This window comes from Sphaeramia orbicularis, chromosome 11 (assembly GCF_902148855.1).
Source record: "Sphaeramia orbicularis chromosome 11, fSphaOr1.1, whole genome shotgun sequence".
Classification (NCBI taxonomy): Eukaryota; Metazoa; Chordata; class Actinopteri; order Kurtiformes; family Apogonidae; genus Sphaeramia; species Sphaeramia orbicularis.
Genome location: NC_043967.1, coordinates 12,181,510 through 12,202,449, shown reverse-complemented (window position 1 = coordinate 12,202,449; position 20,940 = coordinate 12,181,510). Strand labels below are relative to the sequence as shown.

Here is a 20,940-nt window from a genome sequence, read left to right as displayed (position 1 = left end):
GTCTGTTGGGTTATTGTGTTAATGTGCAGAGCCTCCGCCTGAGGATCATCTTCTCCAGAACACACTGTGGCCTGAGGTCCAGAAACTGTGAGTATCCAAACGTCTGTGGTAACACTAACTACACTTTCTCAGCTTGTACAAATAATATCAATAGCACTTTGTTAACGTGTTCTCAGAAAACAGAAAATGAGTCTCCATTCCAAATGCATCACTATAAAAACATCATACTACTCTTAATGAAGCAACACTGAATCACATATTTACGGTCTCCGAGGCTGTATTGTATCTAGGGATGTAACCATTACCGGTATAACGATAAACCGTTGTAAAATTGCAGACGGTTAGTATTACCGTTTAAATTCTAATTATCATGATAACTTTTAGGGGAAAAAAAACCCTATGTAAAGATCTGCTTTTATGTCAAATATTTGAGTATAGTTTTAATTTATTACAATTTTAATTTTCTATACCTAATATTTGGAACCAATATTCACTTTTAAAGTCTTTGAAAAGGTTCATTAAGCATCTTTGTGTTATTTATGCAATAAAGTATATACATTTTTCAAATCGGATTTTATATATTTTTTTGTGTTTTCTGTCCTTTTGTGTTTTTATAGTAGGTTAAAGTGAAAAAAATAATAGACAGATGTTATAAATGAAGTTTTGCTGAAAAAAAAAGATACCAAACATGGGTATAGTAAACATTTGTTTATATAGTATATAGGGATGTAACGATTACCGGTATAACGACAAACTGCTGTAAAATTGCAGACGGTTAGTATTATCGTTTAAATTCTAATTATCATGATAACCGTGTTTGATTACGGCGCTTTTAGGGGAAAAAACACCTATGTAAAGATCTGTTTTTATGTCGAATATTTGAGTATAGTTTTAATTTATTACAATTTTAATTTTATATACCTAATATTTGGAACCAAGTCTTTGAAAAGGTTCGTTAAGCATCTGTGTGTTATTTATGCAATAAATTATATACATTTTTCAAATCGGATTTTATGTATTTTTTGTGTTTTCTGTCCTTTTGTGTTTTTATAGTAGGTTAAAGTGAAAAAAGATAATAGGCAGATGATATAAATGAAGTTGTGTTGAAAAAAAAAGATCCCAAACATGGGTGTAGAAAACATTTGTTTATATAGTATATAAAGGCAAAATCAAAAGGACTGAAAAACAGACAAAATAGGCTCAGACCACTAAGGGTTAATACTTGAATGTTTCTGCAACAGAAGGTACATTGTGCCAAATATTTTATTTTATTTTGTTTATTTATTTATTTATTTTTTAAAATACAACTTTATTAAATTATTTCAGTGTGTGTATCGGTACTTTTTGAACATTTTTAGCACAGTTTCAACCATACCGCGGTAATAATGATAACTGTGATAATTTTGGTCACAATAACCATGATATGAAATTTTCATATCATTACATCCCTAACTGTATCTAAACCTGATAAACATCCTGACGCTCTCCGTTGTTTTTCGGCTAATCAGAGTCCAAACCCTCTCTTGCCATCCCATGAGCCTTTTCTCCTGGCTGAATATATTGCTTCCATTTGTGGCCAATGTTAAATCCATTTACCAGTCAATCTGCCGTAAACATGACGTACGGCACAGCCATTTATTCAAGGTGGGGGCATTGTGTGTGTTGAAAAGCATTTTTTCCACCTCCATTTGGCTTCACCCCCCTTGAATCATTTAGTGCATAATAGAAACATTATAATGAGTAAGTGGCTGAATTATTTTTGTGGCATAAATAATTCTCTCACCGGAGTGCCAAATAGCTGCAGCGTTTGAAAGGTTCCCGCTTGAGCAGAATTTTTCCTCCATTGACTCGCAGGCTGTGGTTTCACTTTGTTGACATTTTAAAACAAGCAGGTGATGGTCAGCAAGCTAAAAGTAATTACGCTGTGAGTGATTAGCGGGAGCATCATCATTGTTCATCTCTGTCAGAGGGAGAAGGTCCACTCATCACAGAACACTATTTTAATTTCACACTGTCTGCTTATTTACCTGTCAGCACAGCCCCAGAGGCTGGAGCCCAGAAGCTTCAGAATAACAAACTATGTGATTTACTGTTTTTGGTAGCACAGCCTTCCTCCCTCCTTTACATCCTGTCTGTCCTTCCACGTATCGAGTGTTGCCGTTATCTTCCAGCCCGCTCATGATTAATGTCTGCGCCATTGTCCGCCAGGTACGGCCACGGCTTTGAGATGTTCTGTCTCGCTTCGGACAGCGCCAGGACAGTGGTGGCATCTGCGTGCAAGGTCAGTGTGATAAGACGGGGGTCGGAGGGCATGTCAGTCTGCCTCGGCGAAGGGCGTCAAAGCAGAACACTGGGTCTGAGCCGCACTGAAAGACAAACACATGGTCGAAGACAGAGCCTGTTTACATGTCTGATAACGGGCAGTAATGGGATAATTGTAATAATCAGAGCTAACGCATTTTCGTACACTTAAGAAATGCCTGTTTTAGATGCTCCAGTCCATTATCGGATTTCACAGCAACTTGGTTTTTTTTTTCTCATTACCTCCGCCAAGGAGGTTATGTTTTTGCCAGGGTTTGTTTGTTTGTTTGTTTGTTTGTCTGTCCATTAGTGTGCAACATAACTCAAAAAGTTATGGACAGATTTTGATGAAATTTTCAGGGTTTGTTGGAAATGGGATAAGGAAGAAATGATTAAATTTTGGTGGTGATCGGGGGTGGGGGGGCCCATTTCCAACAAACCTTGAAAATTTCATCAAAATCTGTCCATAACTTTTTGAGTTATGTTGCACACTAACGGACAGACAGACAGACAGACAAACAAACAAACAAACCCTGGCAAAAACATAACCTCCTTGGCGTTGGGGGGGGGCCCACAGGGGGGGCCACTGATCAGCCTTGGCGGAGGTCTGCGCTCTCTGAGTGCTTCTAGTTTCAGTTAGTTTCACCCACTTGTGCATGTTGAGTTTTAATTTCTAATTCCTGTTTATGTCTGCAGGCGTCTAAGGCAGAGCATGCGTCTATCCTGCTGTGGAGTACATCTACGTGGCGGCAGCTGCAGACTTTACCGTACCACACCCTCACTGTCACTCAGATGGCCTTCTCTCCAGATGCTCAACACCTACTGGCCGTTTCACGCGATCGCACTTGGTCTTTATGGAGACGTCACCCAACCACACCTGACAATCCAGGTTAGATTTTATAGGAGAGGGAGCGGAGGTTGTGTTTACTTGCAAGGCCCGTATTCTAGCGTTCCTGTGGATTTGGTTTTCAGATGTACCACCAGCTCAGCACCAGATTATACGTCTTTACAGCGCTATGGAAAATAAATGTTTAATTAAAAATGGGTGGTGAGTTTGAAGACAAAGACAAAACACTGAAGCTTTAGTGGCAGACAACAACAGTTCCCTTTATTCAAATTAATTAAAATAAGGTAAACCCTGTGAGTAGATTTGTTCCAAATGAAAATTCCAAGTCCAGCTGGCCTGATTGGAAGAAAACCTCTAATTATTACAGCGCACAGACAAGTGGTGCATTGACTGAAACTGGTCCAAAAAAGAGCTATTAAAAGAGAATCTGATCCATTTGTTCATTATCTTTTTCTTTTTTTTATACTTAAATAATCTCTTCAAATGCATGTGTGCTGACTACATTTTAAATTACTTTATCCATCTAAACAAAAATCTTATGACATGTAATCATATGGCAGGTAGTAAATGAAGTACTGAGAAAATAGAGTAGAAAAACACCCACAGTAATAAACCCCCACATTATAGTACGGCTAAAATTTGCTTAGAGGTCTTATTTCTGTCTTTGTGCATAAGAAATCAATCTAAGTGAATCCCCAAAGGAACTTTGTGTTGGTAAATGCAAGTTCTGCAAATTTACAGGATTTTAGTTCTGTTCAACATGTTGATGGTCATATGAACTATGTTTTCAGGTCAAAAATGTCCAATTTCATCACAATTAATGCTATATTTTCATGTCACAAATGGCCAAGTTATATTTGAACTGAATTTACCTGAAAAACAAATATTCTATTCTTTTAGATTCCCCAGTTTTTCTTACCAGATTCTGTACTACATATCACATGTTTATTTTTACAGGTTCAATATGGAGTATGGTGCTGATCCATCCTGCTTATGTTACACCAATACATACATTAAGAATGTCACACGTCACTTTTTAAATCAACAGTTTTCTAATAATAAGCATTTTTATGAAGAAATAACAATTCTATTTTGTTATTTACTCTTTAGTCTGGTGATAAACTATACAATAAATAATTCTGATCCTAGTTTTTGCACAGGGATCATTAGTGGAAACGGTGACATGGCTGCCGAGCATCAGTATGATGGGATCTGGAACAACCATGTCACATCCGTCCACTGCCACATTTTGTGTTTTTGTGTCAGCTGTTATTGTTGTAGATCCACAATACTAACATTTATGAATAAGAGGAGAATTAGCAATAGTAAGTATATAAGTTTATTCCTAATAAAGTACTGGTACTGACCAGATCATCATGGGTAATGTCACGTCCGTCCACCAGCAAAAGTTTTCACATACACGTGCTATTCAAAATCCAACATTTCTGAAAATATAGCTTCCACTGTCAAATAATATCAGTAGTCTGTGCACAAATGGATTAGCATTATTTCAACACAGTTCTATGCATTTCTTACAACTTTTTTTTTGACAAAAATGGCCACTCATTTGACCCCCTAAGTAAATTTTAGCCAAGTAACATATTGCAAATATCAATCTAAAAGCCTCTTTTTTTACCTCTCTACCACTCTTTTTTTGCTTGACTTTTGCCCTTTCTGTGACTTGGCTCAGCGGCAGTGACATTAATAGGTTGAGAAGCAGATTTGTTGCTGGAAGGTCACCACTGTCAGTGAAAATAAATAAACGAATGACAAATCATCTCTGGATTGGAGCCCTAAATACGCTTGTGAAAACGCCTAAATATTGTCAGTATGTGCCGAACAGCTCCTCTGTGTGTGTGTAGCTGGCTCTCCATGACTGATGGACCATTTGGACTCAACAGACCTGCATTGGCAGCAGTGGCTGAATTAAATGGGCTTGGTGTTGGCCAACATGACTAATCGCAATCCGTTAAATATAGTTATTAACTTTAGGTTTGTTTGCTGTTATTATTTGTAAGAAATTCTAAAACAGGGCGCATAAAGTCGAAACTGAAACAAGCCTGGGCCAAAAACTTCCCTGCTGGATTAAACTCAGCAAATAGTTCAGACCTTTCCACTGGATATTTCCTGCAGTGATTAATATGTTTCAGATGCAACAAGTTCTTTAACCCAAACTGATGCGGTGAAGAGCTTCTAATTTCTTGGATAACCATCAGTTTGATAGAGAGCATCAAGACTGGTCAGTGCCAGGAAACATCGGGTGCATCAGGCGTGTGACAGAGTGGTTCAGGAGCACGTGAAATCATTTTCACACATGGACCGGCAACCAGACCTGTGTTCAGACCTGAAACCCCTTTGAGAATCTTTGGCATGTGGAAAACTATAAGACTATAGTTAGTTAAGTTTTATTTTATTTTATTTTATTTTTTTCAACTTATATTTTGTTGTTTCATTTTTGAAATTTTACAACACAAACATTTAGAAAATAGTGTCAGTTGTCGTCCTGTATATTGTCCATTTATTCCATCGGTCTTCATAAGTTGCTTGCTGTAGTCTTATGTTATACATAAGTTTCTCCATGTTGTGAATTTCTTCTACAATGTCTCTCCAATTATTTGTGGTAGGGGGGTCCTCTTTGCACCATTTTCATGTGATGGCTTTTTTAGACGATGCCAAGAGGATTTTAATCAAATATTTATCCTTACTCTGGAATGTCTTTTATTGTTAAATGACCTAAATATAACAGTAGTTCGTATCCCAATATTTTTCTAAGTTCTTCGCTGATATTATTCCAATATTGGGATAGTTTTGTACACTGCCAAAAAACATACACATGACCCACATCCTGCTCACCGCACACCCTCCAACAGGGCTGAGGTAATGATAGTGAAGCCTTTTGGATCTTTGGTGTTATAAAAAATCTCATTATGTTTTTCCAACAAACAGGGTTCCTGCAGGGTCTTAAAAAGTCTTAAAAGTCTTGACTTTACAAATCTGCATTTAATACCTTAAAAAAGTCTTAAAAAGGTATTAAATTCGATATGGTAGGTCTTAATGTACATTGCCATAAACTTGTCAGCTGTATTGTGTGTGTGGGAAAACTGCAAAGAAAATAATGTTAGTCTGCTCAGTTCCACCCATTCTAACTTAACAATACTGAAATTAGGAACCAATTATCGCTAACTTTGCAGCCCCTGGTGAGAAATGACTCACGACGTTGGAGTAATTAAACGCATTTTCCTAAATTCTATGAGTCACAAATTTTTGTCAGTATGGCTGTGAAATAGGCTGTGAAATGGGCATTAAATTCTGTTCTAAGTAGTCTTAAAAAGGTCTTAACAGTCTTAAATTTAACTTGTGGAAACCAGTAGGAACCCTGAACAAAATATTTTCCAATTTCTGGAATTAGATGTAATCATTTGAGTTTGACATATTTCATACCATGTATCATCACTTAATTCTACCAACAGTTCTTTTTTCCATTTATCTCTAATATACAGAGTTGAAGTTTTCCTGTTCGACACTAATCCCTGATACAGTTCGGAGATCACTTTTCCTCCTTCGTTCTTATACGCTTTACCTACTATCTCAGTTATCTGGTTTATTTCACCTGGGAGCTCTGGTTTTATCTCTTTATGATAACTGTCTCTGATCTGAAGGTACACAAAGAAGTCACGATGTTCTAAGTCACAGGTGTCAAACATGCGGCCCGGGGGCCAAATCCGGCCCGCCAAAAGGTCCAGTCTGGCCCTTGGGATGAATTTGTGAAATGCAATAATTACGCTAAGATATTAACAATCCTTTTAGTTCAGGTTCCACATTCAGACCAATTCAATCTACTGTGGGTCAGACCAGTAAAATACTATCATAATAACATATAAATAATGACAACTTTAAATGTTTCTCATTGTAAATGTAAATGTTTTCATGTATTTACACTAAAACAAAGTATAATTTTGCAAAAAATGCCAATAACCTGAAATGTTTTCAGAGAAGTAAGTACAATTTTACCAATCTTCTGCCTGTTACTAGATGTTTTGTGTATTTGTAGATCCACTGTGATCTATAAGTTATAATGTACATGTGTAAATGATAAACGGAGGCAGAAAATTGTTAAAATTACACTTATTTTTTCAGTTTGTTCATGTTATTTACATCTTTTGAAACGATAGTTTGTAGATGTAAACCCTATTCATATTGTAAATTAGGGCTGCTCGATTATAGGAAAAAAAAAATCACGATTATTTTAGCAATAATTGAAATCACGATTATTAAAAACGATTATTTGTTAACCTTAAAGTTGTTTATTTTTTTCTTGCAAAACAATGTAAAATATACTCTTTAAACATAAATAAAGCTTTTAACCACTAAAACAAAGTATTTTCACTTTTGTACAAAACAAAAGAATCTTTGAAATCAAATAAGTGTACTGTAAATTCAAGTATGTTTCCTTTTGTAAACAAATAGTGCACTGGAATTAAACTGCTATAGACTTGCCATAGAACTGTAGCAATTAAAAAAAAAAAAAAAAAAAAAACTCACGTAAAGTGCAAATTATAAATTCAAGTATGTTCAATGTAGTATGAAACATAGTAAATTCAGTGGCGTGCTGTGAGGTTTCAGTTAAGGCCTTCTGTATACATCAGCCATCTACAGGGTGTCCCATAAGTCTCCATACATAGGACACATAATACATATTGTTCTAACATGTATTTCTTTATATTTCTTCTTTATAGTTCTTCAGCAGCGGAGGACACGCATTGAAATGTGTTCCCGACAAAATGGCAGTCATATAGAGCATATTATATAAATAAAAATGGTTTATGTCAAGAAACGTTTATTTTTCCTATGTATGCAGACTTATGGGACACCCTGTAGAATACGCACGTTAGGGTTATACGGGTTAGGGTTAGGTTAATACGGGAGTTGCAGCGTAAAGAGATTCGGAGACTGAAGATTGCATTGCGGACGAAGTTGTTTTTATGCGTTTTAGTTTTTCATAAGATAAAGATTATGATAAAGGTGGCAGTGGTTAAACTTTAGATGGTTAAAAAGGTTTGTTGTGTTACCGGTCGGTGCGGACACAACTACGAAACACTTTTTGCACGTGATGTGTTTTTGCTCTTCGTCTTCTTCATCAAACCCAAAGTGATTCCATACAGTTGAATTGGACTTGCCTTTTTTGTTTACCAAGCACTTCTGCTGGGATTCTCCTGCCATTTTTCCAGACCGCTAGGTACAACTTTCCTCTTGGGGTGGACCTGCCGGCTAGCAGGCAGCAGTAGCTTAGAGGGGGGTGGGGCAGAGCAGCTCATGGTAGCTTGCGTGCGCGTGAATTAAAACAACTCAAAATTAATAATCGTTTTTTCTCGATTACATAATTTTTGTAATCGTTGCATGTAATAATCGAAATCGTAATTGAATTTCGATTAATTGCACAGCCCTAATGTAAATTAACTTTTTTTGCTCTAAAACATAGAGACAAGTCCGGAGTTGACATTATTTATATATTATTATGTTATTATTTTACTGGTTCGGCCCATTTCAGATCAAATTTAGCTGAATCTGGCCCCTGAACTAAAATGAGTTTGACACCCCTGTTCTAAGTCAAAGTCCTGTCATAAGTTTTGAAAGTTAATAATTTCCCCTTTTTTGATAAAATCATTAAATACAGGGTGACCCAAAAAAACGGGAATTTTTGAAGTGCGTATTGGCAGACATGAGCAAGTGGTAGCACTGCGAGACAGTGACCTTGAGCAAGTAAACACACCCCCATTTTAGTAACCATGGATCAGTGGAACGGGCAACAGCGTGTGTTAGCCATAAAAAGGTTTTAATAAAAACGGTGATAGTTTGACAGCTGCACAGAGGGAGTTCCGACGTTTTTACAACTTACGACGTCATGGCGCTGTTCCATCAAAACACGCGATAAAATGTTGGATTAATAACTTTGAAGAGACTGGATCTGCCCTAAAGAAGAAACCAACAGGGAGACCAAGAAGTGCTCGTACTCCTGGCCCCCTAGATCGCCAGATTTGTCCGTTTGTGATTTTTTTCTTGTGGGGCTATCTCAAGAGTAAAGTGTACACGACTCGACCAAGAACTCTGGATGAGTTAAAACAGAGAATTCAGGATGAAATTCACAGTATCCCAGCTGAGATGTTGCAGCGGTCAATGAGGAATCTCAACAGCAGATTTCAAGGATGCATCCGTACAGGAGGACGCCATCTACAGGGTGGGGAAGCAAAATTTACAATATTTTGAGGCAGGGATTGAAAGACAGTGTATGACCAATTAGTTTATTGAAAGTCATGAGAATTTATTTGCCACAAGAAAATGTACATAATAGAAAATGTTTTTATTCTGTGTGTCCTCCTTCTTTCTCAATAACTGCCTTCACACGCTTCCTGAAACTTGCGCAAGTGTTCCTCAAATATTCGGGTGACAACTTCTCCCATTCTTCTTTAATAGTATCTTCCAGACTTTCTCGTAATAGTTTTGCTCATAGTCATTCTCTTCTTTCCATTATAAACAGTCTTTATGGACACTCCAACTATTTTTGAAATCTCCTTTGGTGTGACGAGTGCATTCAGCAAATCTCACACTCTTTGACGTTTGCTTTCCTGATTACTCATATGGGCAAAAGTTTCTGAAAAGGTATGGATAATAGTGTTAGGTATGATTATGACATCAATATATGTTTGGTTTCAAAACAATTGACGTAGTGCCTGCTGAGAAAAAAACAACTAAATGTTCATTGTAAATTTTGCTTCCCCACCCTGTACAGGAAGTAATTTTTAAAAAATGAAAATTCCGTCATTGTTTCTTAAATGGCATGTTTTAAGGTTTCAATTACTATGAATAAAATATTTTTCTTCCATCACTCTTGGTTTTATTGGATTGTTAAAAAGTTCCCGTTTTTTAAGTCACCCGGTATATTTAGACCCTTATTTTCCCACTCTTTAAATTTAATATTCCTAGTCCCTGGTTTGAAATTCGTTTCCTAAGCCGGCCAGCTAAAGAGGTGGCTACATTTTTAAACAAGCGTAGGATAAATAACTTTAGTGCCAGGGCAGTGTTTATATCGGCTCAGACCCAGTGGAGAAAAAGTAGAATTTGTGCACCCCCCCCTCTCTGAGCTCACCTCTGCTGTAAACAAGAGCATGTTCCTGGAGAGTTTGTTTATATGAGACAATCCCAGCGCCTTCGACTTGGACAAATAACCCGATACCAGATCCGCCATGACATCTAAACCCAGAGGACTGCCTCCCACGTTTTGGCAGCTCAGGGTGCTTGTAATTGGTGCTGACAGAGGCTGACCGAACCTGCACCTTCTTATTTGCCTGTATGTTAGACGTGCACACAGGAAGGACGGGCTGTGTTTGTTTGAGGGGAATGGAGGCGGCGGAGGGTTTGGGGTAGTGGGGGAGGGGACGTCGGTCTGTTCTGGTTGGCTGCTGAATCACTCAAGGTGATTGTGAAGAACACACACACACACACACACACACACACACACACACACACACACACAGTCTCACTAGCCAGACCAGGGAAGGTTAACAGAAGTCAGAGCTGATCAAACAGACTGACTCTGTATGCCCACCTCCTCTATCTCTCCTCTTCCTCATGCCTTCCTCTTCCTCTCCCCGGCATCTTCATTAACCCTTTCATGCATGAATTACAAGAACCGTAATCAAGATTTTTTTTTTCCTGAGTGCTTTTATTTCTCTTTAGGCATAAAAAAAAAACAAAAAAAACAATGCAATTGTTTTTTTTTTATTTCTTTTTTATGAACCTACAGGGGTTGGACAAAATAATGGAAACACCTTAAAAAATCAACAAAATATAATTACCTCCGCCAAGGAGGTTATGTTTTTGCCAGGGTTTGTTTGTTTGTCTGTCCGTTAGTGTGCAACATAACTCAAAAAGTTATGGACAGATTTGGATGACATTTTCAGGGTTTGTTGGAAATGGGATGAGGAAGAAATTATTAAATTTTGGTGGTGATCGGGGGTGGGGGGGCCCACGGGGGGGGGGCACTGATCAGCCTTGGCGGAGGTCTGCGCTCTCCGAGTGCTTCTAGTTTAATATGGTGTAGGTCCGCCTTTTGCGGCAATTACAGCCTCAATTCTCCGAGGTGTTGATTCATACAACTTGTGAATTGTTTCCAAAGGAATTTCAAGCCATTCTTCAGTTAGAATACCCTCCAACTCTTTTAGAGACGATGGCGGTGGAAATCGACGTCTTACTTGAATCTCTAAAACTGACCATAAATGCTCAATAATGTTGAGGTCTGGGGACTGTGCCGGCCATACCAGATGCTCAACTTCATTAGAATGTTCCTCATGCCATTCTTTAACAATTCTAGCTGTATGGATTGGGGCATTATCATCTTGAGGTGAAGGTGTTTCCATTATTTTGTCCAACCCCTGTATTTTTCATAGATTTAAAAAACATCCACTCTACTGGACACCACGTGCTTCATTTGAGAAACAAAGAAACATGAATTTACTGGTCTACTGTGTGAAAACTACGACATAAAAATATTTTTGATGCTGCTAATCTGATGTTTTGTCACATTTTGACATACTCTAATACTAGCTATTACTTCATGGAGATAATATGCAAAAAAAAAAACCCACAACTTTTCGTTTAAAAAAAAAACCTGTCCATTACAGTCGATTTTTATTTATTTTATTTTTATTTTACCTTTATTTAACTCTTTAAGTGCCAGACAGTTAAGGGGCTAATAAGCCTTAAAAGTGCCACAGAATTTGGCCGTTTTTCAGTATTTCACGTCGTTTTTATAATATTTGAAGAATCCTGCAGGAAACCGCTCGGTAACATCCGACCGATTGCTGATTAGATCCAAAACGCACCGGACGCAGCCGATTCATTATTGATTGTAATTTGCATAATTTATAATAATAATAATAATAATAATAATAATAATAATAATCTTTATTTATATAGCACTTTTCATACATTAAAAACTGTAGCACAAAGTGCTTTACATATCCGTTTAAAAATCAGTACCGCCCCCCACCCACACCCACCCACTCACCCGCATACACACACACACACACACACACACACCCACTCACCCGCACACACACACATATACATGCAAACCCACAAGCTCACACATACTTAAGAAGACTGACTGAGCACGGGTAGACCAGAACAAAAATGTACAAGTAAAAGTAAAACATCAATTTAGGAGGCGCTGTCTCAGGGAGCCATCCGCACCAGGATGCAGCCGCCGACCCCGGCGACCAGGCACCAGCAACACAGCCCCGCATCCCAACTAGTGGGAGAGGGCCAACTGGGACCCCCACCCACCAGAAAGGAGTGGACCCCAGTGAGAGAAGGCGCCACAGCCCCCGGAGTCCACAGCCGCCCCCCGGCATGGAGGGCTCCCTCTGATGAAACACCGGAGAATAAGAAACATTAAAAAGATATAAAAATATTATTCGGTCACGTGACCTCAAATTCCCGTCTGCTTGGTCTCAAAAGGGGGACACAGAAAGAACGTCATCAAAATGTGAGAAAGAAATGGGGGTGGATGGTTTGTTTGTACACAAATATGGCGTGTTCTCCAAAGCCGATCTGATCGGCCCGTGGCACTTTACAGGTTGTTTTCGTAAAGCCGATTTAATCGGCCCATGGCACTGAAAGTGTTAACCAAGAAATCCCACTGAGATTAGGAATCTCTTTTGCAAGGGAGGACCTGGCCAAGGTAGCAGCCATACAAAGTCCAAACAACATAAAACACATACATGAGACACAATTAACAATAAAACAGAATAACTATTCAACCTAAGTCTCATAACAGTTGGTAATTTTTTACACTCAAACATGTTACTGCAGATCAGGTTTATCTACAACAGTAAAGTTACAGTAATGGTATGAATGTCAGTGTATGTGATGATGCATTAGTGTCCACTGTGTTGGCTGATATGGAACTAAAACAAAACTCATGAATATGCAAGAGAACAACTGTAGAATAACTGTCCACTGGAGTGACCACTATGCATGAAACGGTTAACAATAGATGATTACCTTTGTCGTTTTTTTTTTTTTTTTTCTGTACGGACTTTAACCCTTTCATGCATACTGGTCACTACAGTGGACAGTTCTTCTCCAGCTGTTCTCTTGTATATTCATGGATTTTGTTGTTTTAGTTCCGTATCAGCCAACACAGTGGACACAAATGCATCATCCCATACACTGTAATTCATACCATTACTGTAAATTTGCTGTTCTTGATAAACCTAATCAAGAGTAACATGTTTAAATGTAAATCAATTGTTGTTATTAGTCTGTAAATAACAGTTTTTGTAAAAAGTTGTTTTTTTTTTTTTTTCATATTATCTCCATGAAGTGAGTAATGACTGGTATTAGAGTGTTAAAATGTAAGAAAACATCAGATTAGCAGCATTAAAAATATCTGGTAAAGGTTCATACTGTCTTCCACATATAATTATTATAGGTAATTCATTTATCAGACAAACTAGTAAAGCAAGTAAACAAACAACTACCCCTGTCTGAGAAACAAGTTACCTATAATAAGCATTAAAAATATTTTTATTTCATAGTTTTCACACAATATATCAGTAAATACATGTTTCTTTGCTCCAAAAATTAAATGTGTGGCGTCCGGCTGAGTGGACATTTTTGCAGCTCCATGAAAAATAGGTTCATAAGAAAATTTTTTTTTAGGCATGTTTTTTTCATGCCTAAAGAGGAATAAAAACACTCAGGAAAAAAAATCTTGATTAAGGGTCTAATAATTCATGCATGAAAGGGTTAAACACTCTTTTATCTTGAAGAATTTTGAAAGCAGTCTCATGTTGTCTTATCGTCTGCGTGGTTTAATGTGTCCCTCAAGGTCCACGGATAAGAGTGTTAACGGGACAAAGTACAACACCCGTGTGCCCCCCCAACAACAACAACAACATCAACAACAACAACAACAACAACAACACACCCTCAGATATGTGCGTGCATTCCATGGAGCGCCGTGAGGACGCTTTGGCGGAGAGGCAGTGGTTTTACAGCAGTGTGTACACGCCGGCTTGGGTATGTGCGTGTGTTGTGCCGACAGGGACCAGCGCCGCCGCAGACGTGCAGAGCGGCGGCCGCCTGCAGCATACAAACAAGCTCTCTGGGGAAAAGCAATCTGGGGTCTGAAATGACTTAGGCTGGGGAAATAAACAACAGCAGGTCATAAACCAAAACTGACTGAAATGGAGGGCTGGAATGAGGTTCTCTGTCTTGTTGGGTTATTTATTTGTCACTCAGGAGAGCCTTCGGTTCTACAGATACAGAGACACGCTGATGTCATGTGGCACCGCAATAATCATCACACAAAGTTTTGATGGCCAGCTCGTCTCTCACTGAAAAGGAAGAATGAAGGTGTCGCTACATAATTTCCATGACAAAGTGTACATAATATTGAGACTGATAGCAGGTACTTGGTTTGTGAGTTCATTGTTTATTTATTTATTCTCTGTATTTTTTGTGTTTGTTTTGTGCCTGAGCAGAACCCCAGTTTTCTCTGTACGCGCACACGGAGAAGGACACGTCCATTCACAGCAGGATCATCTGGTCATGTGACTGGAGCCCGGATGGGAAGTACTTTGTGACATCCAGTCGGGACAAAAAGGTAGTTTTTCAACACCTAGGCTCAGTTTTTAGTTTAGGTTTAACCCATAAAGACCCAAATATTCACCAGTGACCAAAGTCATTTACTGATGTAAAATGTTTAATGCCTGTTGATCCACGAATCCAGTGTTTTTCAACCTTCGGGTCGGGACACCATGTGGGGTTGCCTGAAATTTCTAGTGGTGATGTGTCGGTCGCGAACGAAACGGCTCTGAGAGCTGGCTCTTTGATGTGAACGACGGGAGCCGGCTCCTGTTTGGGAGCCGCTTTGTCCCGTCCCCCCCCGACCAGAGGGGAGAGGGGCGGAGTTACACACACAGCAAGCGCGCGAGAGATGAGAGAGCGAGAGAGAGAGCAGGGACCACAATGCAAACAGACTAGAAAGGTAAAAAAAAAAGTTGAGAAAATGAGCGACAACAGGAAACGCAGCAAAATCTGGACACATTTCAACGACACTGACCAAACTAAGGCAGAATGTAGAGTGTGCAAGACAAAAGTCTCATATAGAGCTGGTTCCACAAAAACCTGCACAGACACATGACAACTGTTCATCCATCAGAGCAACTGGAAGAAAAAACACAAGTAGGTGAACGAGATATTAATGAAGGTACCAGTGTGTCTACTGCAACTGTTACTGCTACTGCAGTATCTACAGCATCGCTGTGAAAGCTGAAAGTTTAAAATAGTTAAAAGTTGGTGAAGGTCATTTGTAAATAGTTAAGCATTTCTTTTTGCACTTTCTACTTTATTTATTTTTAATCACTCTGTAAAGTGTATAAGTAAAGGTGTATTTACATTTACATAAACATTTGATATAGTGCATGTTTTTTTTTACATTAGTAATTCATATTGCGCATAACTTTACATTATTGTTGGGAATAAATTAATTGAAACACCAAAAAATCTTAAGAGCCACTTGGGAGCCGAAAGAGCCGGCTCTTTTTAGTGAGCCGAGCCAAAAGAGCTGGTTCTCTAAAAAGAGCCAGAATTCCCATCACTAATTTCTAGTAATTGATAAAAAAAAAGACAAAAAAAAAAAAAAAACTTTCTAAAGTGGCAAGATTAACCTGTAAAAGGATCAACGTTATTCCCATGCAAACTTTGGTGCTGCTGGTGGATATACACCCCAGGTGAGCCTCTAAATAAGACCCTCTTTCCTCCTCATTTCAGTTTAACCCCTTGAACACTGGTTTCAGATGTTTGTGGTGCAAGATTTTATCAGTTTGAGAAAGAACAGACTGTACCACACAACTTAAAAAGGGGATTGGGAGCAGTTAATGTAGTGTTTTCTAACCTTAGGATCTGGACCCCACGTAGGACCGCCTGGAATTCAAATGGGATCGCCTGAAATTTTTAGTAATTGATAAAAAAAAATTTAAAAATTAAAACTTACAAATAAAAATTTACATTATATAACCTAAATGTCGTGTAAAATTAACGTTTATTTGCAACATGTTATAGCAAACTATTACATGATGAAAAACAAATTAATTTCAGCAAAAAAAAAAAAAAAAAGTCTCCTTTTTGAATGTCTGGGGTCACCAGAAATTTGTGATGTGAAAATGGGGTCATGAGCCAAAAAAGGTTGGGAACCACTGCACTAATCCTATCAATACATGCAAATAAGTGTTGTAAAATACACTTAGTCATTTTTTCATGGTCATCAGATATGACCCATTTGGACGTTCAGAGAGTCTGTAGTTACCGAGGAAACACCGTCATCTTCTATAACATTGATTCACCAATAAAACCCATGGAGTTGGATCAGTGAGCCCGTTTACATGCACACCAATACTATGATCATTATCCCAATTCTGGAGTTATCAATTATTATTCAAGTGCTTATGTAAACAGTATAATCTGATAAGTTTTAAATAGGAATTAGAAATTCAAACTCAACATGCAGAAGTAGGTGAAACTAACTGAAGTGAAAAAAAAACAAAGTGCATTATATTATATCAAAGTGTGCATTATATTTTATCCACAAACACTAGGATCTAAGTGAATACATGGAGGGAGGAAGTCAGCGTGCATTATGGGTGATTTCAAAGCTGAGTCTATCTGCCATCTATGATTACCAGATAAAGGTCAGTAGGTGTTCTCAATGAGCCTTGTAGAAGCCAATAACGTAATAACGGCCGATAAGGTAATAAATTTGGCATTTTTAAAATATAATAAGCCAATAGTACAATATCTGGCCAACAGCATAATAAAAGTCCTGAACTGATAACGTAATAACTTTTGGCCAATAACTTTATAACTTACTGGCTGGTTATTACGTTATTGGTCTAGTAAAAAAAAAAAAAAAAAATTCTTAGCCAATAACATAATAAGTTATAACGTTATTGGCCAAAAGCTATTATGTTATCGGTTTAGGACTTTTATTACGTTATTGGCCAGATATTACATTATTGGCCTATTACATTTAAAAAATGGCAAATTTATTACATTATCGGCCGTTATTACATTATCGGCCGTTATTACGTTATCGGTTGTTATTACATTATTGGCTTCTACAAGTCTGTTTACATCATTGGCGGCTGCTCGTCCTTCAGACAGGGGAAGCTCATTGTCGGCTTACATAAAAAAAAAAAAAAATTGTCAAGTTATTTAAACATACATTCGGCCCTCCGTTCCTTTTAAAGAAAATGCTCAGTGACCTTATCGTACCAAGTAGGCGTCTTTTCCAGGGACTGGACCAGTGTCCTCTCTGCTCAGATTGCCTTGGCCCAGTGTGTTGTGGGTGTAAGACTTCAGCCTTTTTAAACAACAGAAGCTCCTTTCACTCCGACCTAGCCGACAGTTTGATTGATTTAACTATCTACAAAACGATATTAAACTCGTACAAGAAATGATTAAATTATGTAAGTGAAACAAGAAAACGCTGAAAGTATGTTAAATTGAAACAAGGAAGTACAATGAGTGTGTTTTATTTACAGTACAAGAAACGAATGAGTAATTTCGTAGTGGTTTCTCTCTCTCTTTCACAGCAGAATGTGTGACAGTATTAAACTGAACTGTGTCAGTGAAGGAGTAGATCTGAAAACAGCTGTCAATCAAACGGGATTCAGCCTTTCGACTGATCCTCCAATCAGCACGTGGGATTCTGGCGTCCAGCCCGGCCGAGCTCCGTCCACAGCTCCATTCACCCCCAGAGACGCCTGGCGTCCGGGGGCGGGACAACATTGTGGCATTTATCCAATTACCGTCCAGTTTTGAGGCAATGAAAAAAACTTCCACTCAGTCCCATTGAAGTGCATGGACGCTGAGCGTCTACGGGCAAATGCACTGAGCAGAGATCGAATGAGAAAACAGCGCAACGGGAATGTATGAGAAGTGAACAACATCGAGTCTGTTGATTTGTGATAAAGCTGATTCTGAACGAACTCGTCTGTGAGATGAACGTGTTCTAACACATTTGTGGTCAATAAAATGTCAACACAACGGAACATATTTAACCATTTAATTTTCGTAATTTTAGGGGAAGCCGAGCTTCCCTTGCAGTCTATGAGAAATCGCCACTGGTTTACATACACACCAACACTCCGATCATTATCCGATTTCTGGAGTTTTCAAATTATTCAAGTGATCGTGTAAACGGTATAATCTGATAGGTTTTATTTCGATAATGGCAGTAATCTGATTATGTGAAATCAGATTAACACACCTAGATGGGAACTGGCAACCTGGACGCCAAAACACCACTGACTTGGTGATGGGTGGAGCATCAGACCAGAACACAAAATGACAACATAAACATTACTTGTGGGCTGACAGTTAGCTTTTCAAATGCGAATATTCTGGCTGGACTACTACTGTCAGTGATATCAGTATTTGAAATGAACAGGATTCCTTAACGTCTGGTGACATTCAGGGCCATTTTATGATTACTTGGAACGTAATTCTTACATACAGCTCCTTTAAATAGAGAGAAGAATTCATCTGGGAACTGCCACCTAAGTAGCTCTGGGTCTTTCTGGGTTAATGTTAACAGTTTCTCAGTGCAGAAGATGCTCATTTCCTGTGCAAAAGTTTTCTCCAGACATGATTGTTGATTCATCTTGGTGATTTTCTGTGTCCAGGTGATAGTCTGGGGCAGTTTAGAGGATGCTGCAGACCCTGGACTCCCTCCTGAGATTAAACCTCGCTCCTCCATCTTGGATGTAGGCGATTCGGCCACAGCTGTAGCCTTCTGCCCTGTACTCTGCTCTGATAACAGGTGAAACATATACAAGATATTATTACCTCTGTTAAAAAGGAGGATTTCGATGCTCCTTGTTGTATAAATATGATGGCCTTTTGCTGTTTGTTGGCTAGGCACCTAATTCTGTTTAAATGGAAGGATGCCCATATTATCATATCTAGAAAAAATTAGACACAGTGGTCCCTCGTTTATCGCGGGGGTTACGTTCTACAAATAACCCGCAATAGGAGAAATCCGCAAAGTAGTCAGCAAAGTTATTATCGTTAACGAAAACTAACGAAAAGACGAAAACTAGAATTGTAAAAACATTTTTGTTAACTGAAATAAATAAAAACTACAGTTAAAAGAAAAAAATGATAACTAACTGAAACTGTATTGTGTGTTTACAAAACTAACTAAAACGTATAAAAATTATGGATTAAATTACCTTAGTTTTCGTCTTTGTCAATGTTGGATTGATATGAGATCGATTTATTTCCCTCGAGCAGTTTTAGCTAGCGGCAGCGTATGATATTTAACAGTCCGTCACTTGTGGTTTCCAATCGTCTTCTGGTCCCCACTCTACCTGGAAACGTGGAGGCTAAAGTTGGGAGAAAGCAGCAGAGTCCTGTCTGGGATTTATTTGAATATGACGGAGAAGAAGAGAAAAGATATTAAAAAAAAACTAATACTAAAAATAAGCATTTAAAAAATAACGAAAACTAATAAAAACTAGCAAACCTGCTCTAAAAACTAATTAAAACTAACTGAATTAGAGAAAAAAAGTCAAAACTAAATAAAACCAAACTATGATTAAAAATCCAAAACTATTATAACCTTGGTAGTCAGCTTTATTTTTTACAATTATTCTATATCACAGGTGTAAAACATGCGGCCCAGGGGCCAAAACCGGCCCGCCAAAGGTTCAGATCCGGCCCGCGGGATGAATTTGCAAAGTGCAAGTGAGGGCATCAAACTCAAAAATAATATCATAATAACCTATAAATAATGACAACATTTTTTTTTTCTTTGATTTAGAGCAAAAAACATTAAATTATGAGAATGTTTACATTAACAAACTGTCCTGTAAGAATAAAATGTGAATAATCTGAACAAATATGAACAACCTGAAATGTCTAATGAAAATTAAGTGTAATTTTAACAACATTCTGCCACTGTTACTAAATGTTTTGTGCCTTTGTAGATCTGACCTGTACTGCATGCATGTATAAATGATACGTTGAGGCAGAATATTGATAAAACTGTACTTCTACAGGGTGGGGAAGCAAAATTTACAATGAACATTTAGTTGTTTTTTCCTCAGCAGGAACTACGTCAATTGTTTTGAAACCAAACATATATTGATGTCATAATCATACCTAACACTATTATCCATACCTTTTCAGAAACTTTTGCCCATATGAGTAATCAGGAAAGCAAACGTCAAAGAGTGTGTGATTTGCTGAATGCACTCGTCACACCAAAGGAGATTTCAAAAATAGTTGGAGTGTCCATAAAGACTGTTTATAATGGAAAGAAGAGAATGACTATGAGCAAAACTATTACGGGAAAGTCTGGAAGATACTACTAAAGAAGAATGGGAGAAGTTGTCACCCGAATATTTGAGGAACACTTGCGCAAGTTTCAGGAAGTGTGTGAAGGCAGTTATTGAGAAAGAAGGAGGACACATAGAATAAAAACATTTTCTATTATGTACATTTTCTCGTGGCAAATAAATTCTCATGACTTTCAATAAACTAATTGGTCATACACTGTCTTTCAATCCCCGCCTCAAAATATTGTAAATTGTGCTTCCCCACCCTGTATAGTTTATTATGATAGTATTTTACTGGTCTGACCTACTTTAGATGGAAGTGAACTAAAATTATTTTGACATCCTTGATTGTTCATATCTTCAGCGTAATTTTTGCATTTCACAACT

The 20,940-nt window shown here is 38.0% G+C and overlaps 1 protein-coding gene across 1 annotated transcript in view; it reads left to right on the top strand.

Moving 5' to 3' along the window:
* Positions 1–19,053, top strand: part of elp2 (elongator acetyltransferase complex subunit 2) — a 67,407-nt gene extending 48,354 nt beyond the window's left edge. The window contains exons 16-20 of the mRNA XM_030148132.1: positions 30–87; positions 2,209–2,281; positions 2,998–3,190; positions 14,695–14,816; positions 18,898–19,053. Of these exons, the coding sequence (XP_030003992.1) occupies positions 30–87; positions 2,209–2,281; positions 2,998–3,190; positions 14,695–14,816; positions 18,898–19,038 (587 nt within the window). The 3' untranslated portion in view covers positions 19,039–19,053. The remainder of the gene's footprint in view (positions 1–29; positions 88–2,208; positions 2,282–2,997; positions 3,191–14,694; positions 14,817–18,897) is intronic.
* The last annotated feature ends 1,887 nt before the right edge of the window (positions 19,054–20,940 follow it).